At 33.3% G+C, this 17,259-nt stretch overlaps 2 protein-coding genes across 2 annotated transcripts; one reads left to right on the forward strand and one right to left on the reverse strand.

Moving 5' to 3' along the window:
* Positions 1-2,918: 2,918 nt before the first annotated feature.
* LOC139484023 (kinesin-like protein KIF15) lies at positions 2,919-3,644 on the reverse strand. The gene has a single exon (XM_071267746.1). The coding sequence runs from the start codon at positions 3,642-3,644 to the stop codon at positions 2,919-2,921; it is 726 nt and encodes a 241-aa protein (XP_071123847.1).
* A 2,010-nt stretch (positions 3,645-5,654) lies between these two features.
* Positions 5,655-11,091, forward strand: LOC139485264 (BTB/POZ domain-containing protein 2-like). Its single transcript, XM_071269571.1, has 2 exons — positions 5,655-5,912; positions 9,759-11,091. Exons 1-2 carry the CDS (start codon positions 5,686-5,688, stop codon positions 10,945-10,947), a joined length of 1,416 nt encoding a protein of 471 aa, XP_071125672.1. The 5' UTR covers positions 5,655-5,685; the 3' UTR covers positions 10,948-11,091.
* The last annotated feature ends 6,168 nt before the right edge of the window (positions 11,092-17,259 follow it).

The raw sequence follows: 17,259 nt of genomic DNA on the forward strand, positions 1-17,259 counted from the left end.
ACATTTATGTGATCCTGGTTAATCCATATATAATTCAAACCTAAACTAAACAAAAGGTCTCTTACATTGGATGCCCAATTTGTTTTGCCATTAGTAGCATCAATACATAAAACTTTATATACATCATACACAATATTTGGTTGGTCCTTAATTAAATGCAACCAATATTTAACAATTCTATATTTTCTTGAAATACACATCGGAAAGTGTCCGAGTTCACCACATAAAAACAAAATTGGTACAGTTTTACCCAAGTTGAGTATATATCGACAAAAACGATTATGAACATATTCTACTTCGTTGGCCCGATGAAATCCCCACACTTCGGACGCATAGTTCAGAACGGATCCAACCATACTATTGAATAAAAAACACTGTTGACTTGGACCAATGAATACTCTTTTCATCGAGTTGATTAAAGATGATAGAGCTCTAGCTCCTTGTTGTGCCATTCTTTTTTGAGTTTGAACAAATTTACCATTGAAATGTAGCAGCATACCAAGATATATATATGATTTGACGATTTCAAGTTCTTGGCCTTCGAAATAAAAATGGTCAGTTACGGGCTTCCAACCATTTCGAAATACGACAATTTTTGTTTTGTCCGTATTTACAGTTATATTCCATCTCCTACAGTAGAATGAAAGTTTATCTAATAAAATTTGCAATGCATCGGGAGACTTTGCTAGCAGAACTGTATCATCAGCAAATAATATCAAATATATGAGATAACCATTAAGTTCGAATATGTCACCATTGTTATCAACTTGTATATCACTGATGATATCGTTAATGAAAAATAGGAACAAGAGAGGAGAGAGTGGTTCCCCTTGTTTCACTCCAAGAAAATTTATAAACGCATCAGATAAGCCGTCTTTCGTTCTAATTCGTAGACGCACGGTTTCATATACTGCTTTAATAATTGTTATAAATTTGCCACTGACTCCACTTTGTAATAACTTGTACCAGAGAATTCTCCGAATTACCTTATCAAAGGCTTTGCGGAAATCGACAAAAGCACAATAAACTTTAGACTTCTGGTGTAATATGTGTGATATGATTCCATGTAAAATGAATATGGCATCAACAGTTGACCGGCTTGGTCGAAATCCGAACTGATTGTCAATAAGCTTTTCTTCGTCATCGGCCCAATTGATCAATCTGTTAGTCAAAATAGATGTAAAAATTTTAGACATCACACTTACTAGAATTATAGGACGGTAATTATTTGGGTCGGATAAGTCTCCACTTTTTGGAACTGTTATGAGGATTCCTTCTGACCAAAAATCAGGAAAAATTTCCCTATTGAATATGAAATAAAAAATCATTTTCACAATAGGAGCAAAAAAGTTCGGCCCGGCAATAAACATTTCATTAATAATATTGTCACTTCCCGCACTTTTTCCAGTTTTAAGTTTTGAGATAGACTGCAGAATTTCATTTTCGGAGATTTCATTATCCAGCGAATCTATAACAATGTCATTTAAAAACGAGTTAGATTCAATCAGATTTATAACTTCTTCGCAGATATCAGGAGGGTTTCCACCAAGTAACTGTTCGAAATGTTTAATAAGTAAGTCACTGTCAGCAAGACATTTATTTTTGTTCATTGGTTTAAATGCCGACCAAAATTTTCGAGGGTCAGATTTGGCAAGTTCCTGACCTTTAGCTCGCTTATAGTTAGTCACCGCCAACCGTTTTGTTCGGTTGTACTTGTTTCGGGCTAAAATAAAATGCTGGCGATTAGCATCAGTTGGATGACATTGGTAAAAATTTCTAGCAGAGTTAAAGTCTCGTCTCGCAGAAGACGAGTTTTGGTTAAACCAATCGTTATCATGGCGTTTCACATATGTTGCGCTACGTTTTCGTACAGTTTTACCAAAAACAGCAAAAGCACTGTCATATAAAATACGGTTTATCTCCCTTACTGCATTATTAACATCATCGGCACTATTCATGTTTCTGACCAACGAACTAAGTAACTCATTATGTTGTGATAGCAGTTGAATATAGTCTTGGTTTTTACTAGAGTCCCATTTAAGGTATTCGTGATCACTTGGCAAACTGTTGCACTTGATATTGTTATTTAGACCTATCTCGTATGATAAAGGAGCATGATCAGAAAATTCATTAAAGTCTATTACACCAAAGTTCTTGATAATAACATAATTTTCGGGACAAACCAGCAAGTAATCATTTACACTTTGACCCCTAGATGTACAAAAAGTATAAGATCCAAGAGAATCATTACCGAGACGACCATTCGCAATAGTTAGTCCTGTATTGTAACATAATTGTATTAATTTGCGTCCGTATGCGTTTATTACTTTGTCCATCGAGCATCGTTTTGAAATTGTAGGAGATACATCGGGCTCAACGCAGTCGATATACTTTTCTAAATTATCAGTCTCAAGAATATCATTTAGCTCGCCAGTGCGGCTATTCATATCACCACAAACAATAACTGAACCTTTATATTTATATTCTAAAAAAATATTTTCTATATCATCATGAAAATCATTATCACAAATTCGATTAAAATTAGACTTTTCGTGAGGTATATAAACAAAACATATATATAAATCATCATTCAAATTAAAATATAACTTAGAAAACTTTATAAGCACAATACCATGATCATATTCTTTTTCAATAGAAATACCTTCAAAAATATTATTTTTACAAAAAACAGCAATACCTCCTTCTTCTCTTTGGCCTATATTTTTCTTTTTATTAACAGAAGTTACCATAGTCAAACCTTCAATATTTATCAAAATGTCTTTTTTTAACCATGTTTCACATAAAAATAACACATCATAACTATTTATTAAGTTCAAGAAATTATTGTCATCATAACAAGACTCTAAGCCATTAATGTTCCATGATAAATATTTTAAAGCATGTTCTCTGGGTAACCGCTAAGGTTTATATTCCTGGCCGCCAACATGAATTTTGTCCCTGACAAAGTAGGCTTTTACATTTTGGTCTCTGAGTTCTTTCATGAGTGGTAATAGTTCTTTCCTGCGATTTTGAACATCTGTTGGTAACTGTTCCGATATTCCAAACGAAGAATTTTTCAATGTTTTAGCGTTTTTACGCACTAGTTCACGGTGTACATAAGAAGAGAATTTGGCTAATATTGGTCTGGTCTTCCCGCCTTTTCTACCAATATGATGAGCATCTGACAGCTGAATTTGATCTGAGTTTTCGAGCTTCATTGTATTTTTGCAAAAGTCAAGTATAATATCAGGACAATTTTCAACTTCAGTTTCTGGAATATTGTAAAATATCAAATTGTTCGACATTGATTTCATTTGGACGTCCAAAAAACTTTCTTTTAGTTTGTCATTTTCCTTTTTCATATCGGACAAAGAAGATCGAAATTCATGGCCAACATTTTTAACTTCCTTACTGTTAGTTTTTAAAGATTTAGAAATGTTATTGACCTCTGTTTTAAGTTCCGTTAGATCACACTTGTGTTTGTCATAGTTATCGCTGATGTGCTGCGAACACCTTTCTACCTGTTCCATACGGTCATCGAGAGATTTAGTACCCTGTTCAAGGCGGATAACTTTGGCATTAATTGAAGTAACAATGCTATCAATTTGTTCAAGTTTATCAAGTTTCTCTTGGAATTTGTCCATGCGTTGAAATATTTCATCCACCCATGGTGGTCTCTGTTGTGTATTTATATCTGTAGTATATGGGGAAGCGGTTATATATTACATGACAATATAACAATGACTATGCAAAATTATCCTAGAAATAACAAAGTTAATTATGAATACCCTAATATTCTTTTCAGCGTGGGGCGAAAAGTGAAGAAAACAACGAAAAGAGGCTTTTTCTTACTACATAATTTTTATTTTGCTGACACTTTTACTTAAGTTGAAGGCTCATATAGCTTTAGTAACCACAACAAAGATACGAATGACACAACCGAAGCACGATGTATTAACAAGCAAAGCCAAAGAGTCATACAAGAGGGACGAAAGATACCAGAGGGACAGTCAAACTCATAGATTGAAATTAAGTTGACAACGCCATGGCTAAAAATAAAAAGACAAACAGAAAAATAATAGTACAGAAGACAAAACATAGAAAACTAAAGACTAAGCAACACGAACCCCACCAAAAACATTAACTATATAATTATATTATTTATATAGTCTTTACCAACCGATTCATGTTGTTAGAAATCCTGGAAAACTATCAAAAATAATAGCACCACAATAAGCTGCACCAAAAAATAACACTTTAGTTTAAATATTTATTCATAGTGGATTGAAAAACAAGTTACTAGTATTACAACGTATATTAAACCCTTTCCAATTTGCTGGTGCGAGTACTGTCTTGTAGTGGCATTAGCCTGATCTTTTTCGAAATCTACATTGATATCTATAGATTACCTTAGCTGGATTTGGCAAAACTTTTAGGGATTTTGGTCCTCAATGCTCTTCAACTTCGTACTTTATTTGGCCTTTTTAACTTTTTGGGATTCGAGCGTCACTGATGAGTCTTTTGTAGACAAAACGCGCGTCTGACGTATATACAAAATTTAGTCCTGATATATATGATGAGTATTTACGTGCAAGAGACATTGATCTCTCTTACCACGATTCAGACATTTATCGCATCCTTCCGATTGACTTTAGTCGTTTCTGAAGACCATACTCGCACGAGGTGCTATAATCATAACTTTTGGTATGCTACAACAATTTGTTATGGTATTACAACATGTACAACACGTCTTTCGATGGACCATGTGCGTTAAATATCGACTCAGTCTGTTAGTGTAGATCAATACTATTTATATTTGTATTGCTTTGGTATGTTCTAGTTTGTGCTATAAATGTAGTACCTTTACTGAATTTACTCTTGCCTCTTTGATAATGGTACTAATACATCTCTTTATTCTGTCTATAGTACTGGTTATCCAAAACATAAGATACTCTCACTTGACATAAGTCTGGTTCAACAAAGAGTGATAGAAAGCCGGAGGGTAGTGGTTAGCGCATCGGACTCAAACACAAGGTTTCTGGTGCGATACCCATTCCGGTGGGATTTCAGGGACTGAATGTTCGACTCTCCATTGGCACATCTTGCGAGTATGTTCTTCAGAAACGATGATAGTCCGTTCGAAGGGGGCGATAAATGTCTGACTCGTGTTAAGAGAGAGCAATGTCTCTTGAATGTAAAAGACAGCAATGTAGATCTCGAAAAAGATCAGGCTAATACCACTACAAGACAGCACTCGCACCAGCAAAGTGTAAAGGGTTTAATATAACTTGTAATAACTTTTTTTCTAATCCACTATAAATAATTATGTTGAAACAAAAGAGTTATCTGCTAATTGATGAACTTAATTACTCAAACCACGTATTTCTTTTAAATAATTCGTTCTGGGTTCATTAGACAACTATAGATGGAAAAGTAGCTAAGAAGATAGATCAACGAAACGTACTAACTGAAAGGCTGGTTATTAGACTTGTCAAGGTTATTTTGTAAATTGGGTGTATCAATGAGCAAACGACAATTTAGTTGTATGATAAAAACAATAAACGTACATCTACCAATACAATAAAAAAAAATGTGTGTTCTAGACACTTAACTTAAATTTTCGATTCGTAACTTTTATTTTCTCCGTAGGCAGTTTATAAAGATCACCATAACGAAGAAGAAAGTATGGACACTATAACTGGCAAATTGTCCCAAATATGTCTGACAGAGGATATGGCAGACGTGTTCTTCTCATTTAAAGGTGAAAACATAGCACGCATACCAGCTCATAAAATGATCCTAGCTTTGGGAAGTCCTGTTTTCAAGGCCATGTTCTATGGTAGCTTTCCTCAAAGTGAAGGCGATATAAGGATCGAAGATATCACACTGGAGACATTTCAAACATTGGTGAGGTAAGTACTGTCATTAAATATACACACAGAAAGGGTTTTAAAAGTTTTATATAGAATAATGGTATTTTTGTTTTTGACAAAAATTATTCACATAAATTTATTAACAAACATTTTACCAGGCATGCGCCGGAAAGTAAACATCAGTACGTTGATGGTTTTCTGTAACAAAAGAAGAAGAAGCCGAAGAAGAAGAAGAAGATACCGACTTTATCACAAAGAATATCAAGCGAGTCCGCTAGAGCGAGCTGGTATTCGAGCTGATGAAGTCAGTATCAAAAAATAAAATGCCATTATTCTTTTTATCGGCAATCTGTCTTAACTCTTTAGTTTTTGTAAAGAAAATGAAGTAAAATAAAATAACAAGTAGAACTACTTTTATGCGTACAAAACATTGGGTTCGTTGTTCGGTTGTATAAATGAAGTCGCGTGCATTTCATTGATAAATTGAAGCTGATGAACAAGAACTTGTGACGTTTACTGCACTGATACATGACATTATTGCTTAATATTTTCGAGTATCAAGTCCTGGTCATGATATTAAAAGTATAAGGCAGTAAGATCAAAAGGAAAATGTTCTAATTGCCAATAAAGGTGATTAGATAAGGTACCTTGCTATCTTTATTGTCTATATTTCTTATTAAAAAATGTGTTAAACAAAAGATTAACAATATGAGAAAAACAAATACTGTTTAGTACCCTTAGATTTCGAAACCCAATATTACCAAAAGATACAATTCGTACAGCAATTTCATAAATCATGAAATTTATTTAATCCAGATTATTACAACACAATAAAAAAGATATAATTTTACATTGAACTTATTGCATTTATTAATGCTATAAACTATAAATGTAAGGTTGAGAAATAACTTTTTTTTATGATTTTTTTTTATTTTATTTTTTGTTCAGTTGGGCTTATCTTTAAAGTCATAAGAAACCTCAAATTAAAAAAAAATATGCATATGTTTTTTATAACTAAATGGATAGTTTTCATTACTTATGTACATATACTTTTTTCTGAGGAAAATTCTTTAATTTGTCCACATTTAGAAGAAGTTTACTTATTTTTAATTGCTTGCTTCCAGGAAGCAATTCGCCGACATATTTTCCGTATGCATAGTGACCCGAGCGTAACCCTCCTCGTAAAATTCCGGTGATCGCAATACGCATGGATCTGTCACTGAAATAAACAAATATCTGATTATACATGTTAAACACGTGCTCAATACCCATGCTTTTTGTGATTTGTTTACTATAAGGTGACAATCGGTAAAACTCGGCTTCAAAACACGGCATTTGATGAGCAGCCATATTTGTTAAATCATAGCAAACAGAGAGAAAAAAAATTGAAGATTATATGATATATTTGCGAAAATAATGATAAAATCGTGTACAGAGGACTAAGTTTATGATATATACATGCATTGGTTCAAGAATTGGATAAACATTATTTTTCACCACTCACTCGTTTCATATGACTTTAAATGTGTTGATACTTATTTTATGGCGCAACGTATTGTGGTGTTATTATTTTGTATGGTTTTCGTGGATTTCTAACAAAATGAATCGGTTGGTTTATACTATTTCAATAGCTATGATACTATTGATTGACCGGTTATATTTAAGGAATTTATTGGTTTATAAACTCGACCAATTTACTCACAAACAACTAAAAGTCCGAAAGAGTTTTCTGATATGTTTGTGAGTGACTTGGTCTAGTTTATACATCAATAAATTCATTTTAAAATGCGTTCAATCCGTTAATTTGCCCTTATTATTCTTTAGATATAGAAATACGGAAGTTGATTTCTACACTCGCATCATCTATCACACGTAAACATGTGGCATTGAATTGACTTGGCACATGAATATATTATTTGGTTAACGCAAAATAAAATATACTTCAAGAAATTTGCTATGTGAAAAGATGAACTAAAAACATAACGTATTTTCTTTCAAATAAATGTTTTGTCTTTATAATTTGATTTGACGATGAACACGAAGTAAACATAAATATTTCTAACGTCGAGCCGGTTTTTTTTATATTTCCGTCGCTATCTTGCTTACCTTGGTTACAAATTTTAGATCTGTCTATCGAAAAATTAACAACGTCAAGATCCACTACTGGAAGACCTCTCGACCAATCATATTACCGTATGCTCTAATGTGCAAATCATATAAGAATTATTCATAATCATATTGTCATTTAACAGTAGTACCCTGTTTTCTGAATGTGACCACAGAATACAACTAGTTACTAGATTTGTTCTCACATAAGCAACATGACGATTGTCACTAGTGGTGCAGGCTCGCTTACTATACTGGAGCATCTGATAACGCCTCCAGTTGGTTTTTTTTTTTTGTGGGGTTCATGTTGTCCAGTCTTTATCTTAATCTTTCTATATTGTTTTTGTTTTGTCTTTTGGACATTTTATTTTAGCCATGTCGTTATCAGGTTATTTTCGACTTTTGAATTTGAATGTCCGTTAGTATCTTTTCCCCCTCTTTTGTGGTATTTGTATATTTGACTACAGGAAATGCATGTTTTATGCATATCCCAAGCATAAAAACATAGCCGTATTTGACACAACCTTTTTTCAACTTTTGATCCTCAATGCTGTACAACTTTGTACTTTTTTTCACTTTCGATCTTTTATATCTGGGCGTCACTGGAGAGTCCTGTGTGGACGAGGTGCGTTTTTGGCGTATTGAATTTTTAACCTGATGCCTTTTGTTATCTATTAATCATGTGTTTCTTTGTCTAATAATTTCTCCTATTTATTTGTATTGTAGTCCTGTAATATTATGTTGTCATATCAATGTTATATTTAACATTGCCATTAAAGTGCGAGGTTTGGCATGCCACAAAACAAGGTTCAACCCACCATTTTTATCTTTAAAAATGTCCTGTACCAATTCAGGAAAATGGCCATTGTTATATTATAGTTCGTTTCTATGTGTGTAATATTTTAACGTTGTGTTTCCGTTGTGTCGTTTGTTTTCTCTTATATTTGAGTGTGAATTCACATTACTATAAGACTTGTCACGATACTTTTCTACCCCAAATTCATGTATTTGGTTTTGATGTTATATTTGTTATTCTCATCGGATTTTGTATAATGCTTAGTCCGTTTCTGTGTATGCTACATTTTAATGTTGTGTCGTTGTTTTCCTCTTATATTTAATGCGTTTCCCTCAGTTTTAGTTTGTTACCCCAATTTTGTTTTTTGTCCATAGATTTACGAGTTTTGAACAGCGGTATACTACTGTTGCATTTATTTGTAATGGAGAATGATTATCCCAATAATAATATAAAAAAAAGTCAAGTAATGCTAATGGGGAACAAATTACAAATTAAAAAGTAGATTACCTCATTTTCCAAATTTAAAAAAGGCCGACAATAGGTCACAAAATTTTACGCAAAAAAAACATAAAATTGAAAACAAGAGCCCCACAAAAACCGTGGTCGATCAAACGTGCTTTTGAATAGTAATTAAGCATGCCCTGGTCAGATAATGAACCTATTTTCTCCTTGCTCAAATCTTTTGGCTTTTTCACGTTACACCGTTGAAAATGATCAATCCACGTGAAGACCGGATGATAACTGCTTTTTAGATCATTTCTAGCTAGGTTTTACCTGGGCAAGGATTCTAACAAGAAACTACCTTAACGCATATACTAAACTGAATTTGGTTTCAAAAATGACAGTTATAGCCAACGATAACCACTTACACAAAATTATTAGAATAGATTTCTTGTTCATGTCTTTTAGCTTTAAATTCATTTATCTATATGCGCATGTTTATCGATTCAGTATCGTTATGTTGTCTTTTTTAAATGTTTCAGATATATGTATACCGATCACCTTCTGTTAAGCAAAAAAAACGTTATTCCTTTATTGTATGCTGCTCAGAAGTATCAGATCGCTGGGTTAATCTCAAAATGTGAGAATTATCTACAAGATAATCTAGCTGTTAACAACGCATGTACAATTTTCAGTAATACAAAATTCTTCACAATGGATACACTTCAAACTAATGCACTTAAATTCATAGCAGACAATGCGATCGAGGTGTTGAAAAGTGAGGATTTTCTTTTGCTCCCATCAGAAAACATAGTTTATATTCTTGAGCTTGATTCTCTTCGTGTACAAGAAGTAGATGTTATCCGTGCTGTTCTTAGGTGGGTTGATCATCAACTGACCAAGTCTAAAATCAAAGTCGATGGAAAATCAAGAAGATCTGTTCTTCTTAAAGATAGTATTTTATTTACTTTGGCAATACCTCTACTCTCCATTGAAGAGTTTACGTCAATTGTCATACCTTGTGGTATTTTAACAGACGAAGAACAACTCCTGATTTTTAAAGCTATAACAATGTCAAATAGTCCATTATCATGCGGAAAATTCAGGATACATCCGAGAGACGGAACTAAGGTTCTTGAGATTACTGTTAATGATATTTTGAATCCATGTAACGCCTTTAATAACATGCATATTGCCCCTTTTCATTCTCAATTTATTAATGAGTGGGGTAATTTACAAGCTGAAACTTTTTCTGTCAAAGCAAACAAAACAATCAAGATAAAATCAGTTACTATCAACCCAATAATCCAAAACCCCAACCAGAACAGCTTCAATTTTAATGTTAATATCAAAACAAAGTCTGATTCAGTTACCGCTAACCAACATATGTATGCACAAAAAATCAGATTACCTAACAGGAGAGGTTATGAAACTGAGGAAGGCACTGTCACAATGGATGTAATATTTGACGGCAAAGCTTGCAAACTTCCAATTGACAAGATTATTCCACAGAACGAGATGCTAGTAATGACAATCAAACCGAATGTTACAAATTTTAGTTTTGGAATGTGGGGACAAAACCAACACGCGACCAAGACGTTCCCAATTTCAAACCAAAATTGGATAAATGATATGATGTATCAACACAAATTATCTGACCAAACAACTCTGTACTTGTCACTAACAGGTGGACATTTAGTGGAAAGTTTTGAATTGTTAGAATTTTACTGAAACATCGGAACAGTCGTATTGTTTCTCGACGAAACTTTATATCAAAAGCATTTCTTTCATAACATTTTATCAGACCAAAATTGTCAATTGTCTTGAAATTATTAAAACTAAAAATTGTAAAGTAAATAAACTATGACTTTCAAATTATCTCATTAGAATGCATGCCATGCCTATACATAATCAGTGAGATTTAATGGGAATGTCATATGGTTAAGGGTTTGTTTTACAGAATAATGAAAAGAATAATTTGTTGCAGAGCAAAATCTCTTCATAATTTCTTTATTTAGAAAAAAAATGCAAAAGATCATTGAACATAAGCCTTCAACCTTTTACACGTTGGTATATTTAGCAACATGAGCAACACGACGGGTGCAACGTGTAGATCAGGATAAGGCATGCGCATCTGAGATCATTCGCGGTTTTTGGTTGGGTTTGTGTTGCTCGGTTTTCAGAATTCTATTTTGGCCATGACGTTGTAAGTTTATTTTCGATTTATAAGTTTGAATAGTCCTTTGGTATTTATTTTTTCCTGTCTTTTCCACATCAAAATCTTTGTTTTCTGTACATTGTGGACTTTTGTTTACCTTTTCGCGATTGTTTAACATGGTCTTGTCTGTTTCTCATAATATTATAGTTTTTTTGTTGTGCGTTTTATTTGTTGTCTGTCCGCTTTTGACATCTTCCGTATGTGTCCAGTTGAAAAATTTAACAATGAAAATGAAAATGGATAAGGATAAGGAGAGTTGCTAGTTTTATCGTTAATCTTCCTTTTATGCCTGCTAAAAAAACATACAATAAGATGTTGTACGAGACATCTTTTCACAATTCAACTATATGTAACCGTATAACCTTCAACAATGAGAAAAACCAATACCGCGCGCAAAGCAAGCTATGAAAAAGTATAGTAATAATTTTACCGATCTCCAAGGAAAATTCAAAGCCAAAAGCCTCTTGTCAAATGGCAAAATCAACAAAAAGCTCTTACAAAACAAATGAAAGGAAAACAACTGTCATATTCCCGGCTTGGTACAGGCATTTCCTTATGTAGAAAATAGTGGATTAGACCTGGTTGTTGAGATAGTAATATTGACAACAATGTGGGAAATTAACAAACAGACATAATAGGTAAAAATGTCATAAAAAGGTCTGCATTAGTCAACATTGTGTTATAATCTTAATAACTATAAAAACAAACAAATATGTTAACAAAGAAAACAAAATAGTATACAGACAAAGTAAATAATCAAAAATGAAAGACAAGAATACAAAAAATTACGAAAGCACAATAACACAATGGCGGGTTGTATAAGTACTAAGCCACGACAAAAGGATGCTACCAAAAAACGGACTTAACAATAAAAGATAAAAATAACACAAATGAAAATAACACATCACCGCCAGTTGCTAGAATCTATATAATTCTTCAATACCATCGTGTACTATTTGTAAGGTTCAAGAAAAACAGGAAAACACGGAATCAAGACATTTATTATGTCTTGAACCTACTTTTTGTATGTTTATCTTTTTCTTTTTAACCATGGCGTTGTCAATTTATTTTCTATCAATGAGTTTGAATGTCCCTCTGGTATATGTCGCCCCTCCTTTACATATGGTGTTTTTTTGTCAGTATAAGCTTTAACGATGATTTCTAAATATTTCTTTTTTACAATATAAAATTTGTTTATGTCTAACTCCCGAATTAAACTTTCTTTATCATATCAATTGTGAATTGAATTTCATATTTATAACGAAAATACACTATATACTAAAGTCCGACAAGATTTTTCTTTCGAAAACTTTTGTGTCAACAAATTACTTTTTTTATATAGGGGACACATTGTGGCCAAAAATATTATATAAACATGGTTTCAAGCTAATAGGCTGGGATTGGACTACTAAGGAGATCAAACTACACACTCAATGTGTAACAAATCGTGACATTTTTGTTGATATATTGAACGATAATGGGATGACACAACTGGTAATCAACCAGATGACCCGATACTCTTGATCTTGTGGTAACAAATCTTCCAGATAGCTTGATGACAGTTAAAACCTAATAGCTGGGCTATCAGACAACAAGATCGTTTCACAGAAGTTAAAAAAAAACGGATATCTCTTCAAAACCAAAGATCGTTATACAGAAAAACAAATTTGGAAAATATCAAACCAGATCTGAATAATTAACACCAGGATATCACCTGAATGAATGAACAAAAAGTAGGAGTTAATACACTGTGAGCACACTCGAAACTAAGCTTGAAAAGAGCATAGGAAAAATGAACATAGAACGACAGCTATGGAAAGAAGGATGGTTGTCCCAGGATTACTCATATCAAACGTCTCAAACGGAAATGGGACAGATGTTTAAAATAATGATAAAATCTTGTAATTGAGGAGATAAAGACAAATTTAACGCATCAATGTAAAAATATCGGAAATTGATGAGACTGTCATTAAAGTGAGAGGGTAAGCGCTATAGAACCAGGTTTAATCCACCATTTTCTACATTTGAAAATGCCTATACCAAGTCAGGAATATGACAGTTTTTGTCCATTCGTTTTTGATGCGTTTTGTTATTTGATTTTGCCATGTGATTATGGACTTTCCCAATTGATCTTCCTCTAAGTTCAGTATTTTTGTGATTTTACTTTTTAAAGAACTTTAGCATCGTTCACAGAGAAACATCGAGAAAGCTTACTGGAATTAAATAGACAGTAAAGTTCCATCACCAGACCTGAATAATCCTCAAGAAAAAAAAACCTGTTCTGACCTCAAAAAGTCATGTGGGAGTAAAATACAACATCTAAAATAAAATGGAACTTGAAATTCAGAGTCAACAGTTGAAGCAGATTTACTTCACGGTCAATTTCAGAAAGCCTTTTCAAAGACTTTTTTCAGAATTTCAAGAACCGTGTAATATGTCCGGAAACTTTGAAATTTTTTGGACATCAATATAAGAGAAGTAGTGTGTACAAACTACTAAAAACCCTTAATCCAAACAATTAAGGCAGCTGGGTCAGATAATATAACATCATGGATCAACTTATTATAATATGGAAATTGATGCGACTGTCGTACAAGTGAGAGGCATAGCGCTATAAAACCAGGTTCAATCCACCTTTTTCTACATTTAAAAATGTCTGTACAAAGCCAGGAATGTGACAATTGTTGTTCATTCGTATGATGTGTTTTATAATTTGATTTTGCCATTTGATTAGGGACTTTCCGTTTTGATTTTTCCTCGGAGTTTAGTACTTTTGTGATTTTACTTTTTGCATTACATATAGCACCAATCCTGACCCCATATTCCGCAGTTCATATCATACAAGCTAAGTGCCGAGTATTTGGAAATCAGGAAACATTTGTTCAGTCTACAAGATAAGGAAGAAATCATATCCAATGAATTAAGCAAGTCTCTCTCACCTGCATATAATGTAAACTCATGGAGCATAGTATAACTAGCTATATTATGTCTCATGCTGATACACACAACATTGTATCCCACGCGGGTAAATTATCACGTTTTGATTGGTTTTAAGCCGTCACGTGGTGTCCCTCTATGGATCCGTAGGTGGTTCTTGACGTCAAGTCCACTGTTAATGGTGCCGTCATATATTAATATTATTGTGTTTCATTGTTAAATTTTTCTTTTTAAAAACGAAACGCAGCAGAAAAGAGTCACGCGTACGATGAATTCGTTTTACGGTTTTAACTACTGACCACGGACCATAAAGGGTGAATAAAATACATAGGATATTCGGCCTCCGGACTCAGCCCCTATGGATTTTACTAACCCTCTATAGATACGTAGGGGGTCAGTAGAGAACCATATAACTTATAATGTATCCACTTCAACATTGGTTTCAAAGGGTATCATCATGTAAATCGCAGAAAATGATTTTTTTACGATGTTTAAGACATTTTACCTGTGACGTCATTTATAGTCCCTGTGGTATGTTTCGTTTATAGTCCCTTTGGTATCATTTATAGTCCCTTTGGTATCTTTCGTCCCTTTTTTATAGCGTTATATAGTCTGTGCCAATTCATGGTTATTTTGTCCTGTGTAAGTGTTGTCCTATTTCGTTATTTTAAGTGTTTGTTTTTATTCTGTGGTTAGTCGCCACTTCGGTGTTGACAAGAACATTTTTATAAATTTACTGTTTGCAAAAGTAAGAATTTCTCTAAATACTGAGGGTTTTCTTATCCAAGGCATATATATCTTAGCCGTATTTGGGACAATTTTTTTAGAATTTTTGGTAATATAACAATGCTCTTCAAATTTATACTTGTTTGGCTTTCTTTACTATTTTGATCCGAACCTCACTTGTGAGTCTTATGTAGATTAAAGCGCACATATGGTGTTTTGAATTATAAGCCTGGTACCTTTGGTAACTATAAACATGCCGAAATGTCTTATTGTAATATTTAATTGTGTATTTCTCTGTCCTGAATGTTCTTGCATTTATATTTGCTGTTGTCCTGTCATGTGTTGTTGTTATGTTAGTGTTATATTTAACATTGCCTTTAAAGCGCGAAGTTTGGCTATTCGCAAAACCAGGTTCAACCCACCATTTTTTTCTTAAAATGTCTGGTACAAAAGGAATACAATTATCTCCAGCATGTCAAATAAATAAATAAAAACATGCCTGTCCCTAGTCTGACCTTAATTAGAATATGCTAGTGCAGTATGGGACTCATACCAAAAAATTACATCCACAAATTGGATATGGACAGCAAGGTATGTAAATATCAGATATCGCAGCACCTCATCTATTAGTTGTATGCTTGAACATCATGAATGGCCTATGGTACCAGAACGAAAAAAACACATCCGCTTGATAATAATGTATGAGCTACAGAATAACTATGTCAAATTTGATACATTTAGCAAGCTAATCCAAATGAACGCCCTTCTATAAATAACAACTGATACGTGCTCAGAATTTAATAATTTAAAACAATCGTACGGAAGGAGTTCTGTCTTAGAACAATCATGAGTGGAACACCGCAATTGCTCAACTGTACTTCTCCTCCCCGAGTCCTTAATTCTATATAAGGCTTAGCTCCGTCATCAAAATAAAATGAAATATTTTTAATTGCACCCATATGTGTTTATTGAATTATTTTGAAATCATTCGCTCACTCCAAAAATGTGGCAACATAGTCAACCAGTTTACGCACGTCTGCAGAATTGGACATGTTTGGAGGATGAACACGTTTATGCGTGTTATACATAAAAAGTACATTAGCAATAATACCGAACTCCAAGGATAATTCCAAAATGAAAGTCCTTTGTCAAATGATAAAATCAACAGCTCAAAAAGACATCAAACGAATGGTAAACAACTGTCATAAACCTAACTTGGTACAGACATTTCCTTATGTAGAAAATGGTTGCAAAAACTGGTTTTGTAGCTAGCTCAACCTCACATTTCTATAAAAGAGGGACGAAAGATACCAGAGGGACAGTCAAACTCATAAATCGAAAATAAACTGACAACGCCAAGGCTAAAAATGAAAAAGACAAACAAGCAAACAATAGTACACATGCCACAACATAGAAAACTACAGAATAAGCAACACGAACCCAACCAAAAACTAGGGGTGATCTCAGGTGCTCCGGAAGGGTAAGCAGATCCTGCTCCACATGTGGCACCCGTCGTGTTGCTTATGCGATAATAAATCCTGTAAAATAGTCGCAGAGAATTTCATTTTTATGTCAACAATGTTTGAGCAAAACAAACAGACACAACACCACACTTCGTGGTGATTGATGAAGTATTTATGTTGCAAAGATTCTTTTTGTTTCAGTGATTTCTAAAATCGGGCACCTTGCAGGAAGGGGTGAAGAAATTGTATACAACATCAATGAAAATGTTGGTAAAGGACCGCTTGATATTGAAAAAACTAATAGTCAATATTGATACATTAATTTATTCACATTTCCTTTGCTTAAATCTTCATAACACAATTGTTTTTATTCACATTATTATTACTATGTTGTATATGTATTATGTTATTTGCTAAACTATCACATTATATAATATAGAATGTAGAATTTATAGTTGAGCACATTCACTAGCCACATAAGGTTATATTTTAGATTGATATGCAATTCCCTTAAAACAACTAAATATATGTACTATGTCGAATGAATCAAATTATTTCTGTCAGGTTTGAGAAAAATTGATACCCTCAAATTCATTCTCACCACAAGTAGTCATCGAGTGTTAGTCATATATAAATTAATGCTTTAAATGGTCTGAGAATAGCACCCACAATGTTGACGTCACATGCTTGTGAGCTGGT

The sequence above is a fragment of the Mytilus edulis genome, chromosome 8 (genome assembly GCF_963676685.1).
Source record: "Mytilus edulis chromosome 8, xbMytEdul2.2, whole genome shotgun sequence".
NCBI lineage: Eukaryota > Metazoa > Mollusca > Bivalvia > Mytilida > Mytilidae > Mytilus > Mytilus edulis.

Bases quoted from the DNA above. Each gene is read 5' to 3' on its own strand.
- LOC139484023 (XM_071267746.1), bottom strand. From the start codon at position 3,644: ATGGACAAATTCCAAGAGAAACTTGATAAACTTGAACAAATTGATAGC.
- LOC139485264 (XM_071269571.1), top strand. From the start codon at position 5,686: ATGGACACTATAACTGGCAAATTGTCCCAAATATGTCTGACAGAGGAT. The intron at 5,913-9,758 runs GTAAGTACTGTC...TAAATGTTTCAG, and splicing joins ACATTTCAAACATTGGTGAG to ATATATGTATACCGATCACC.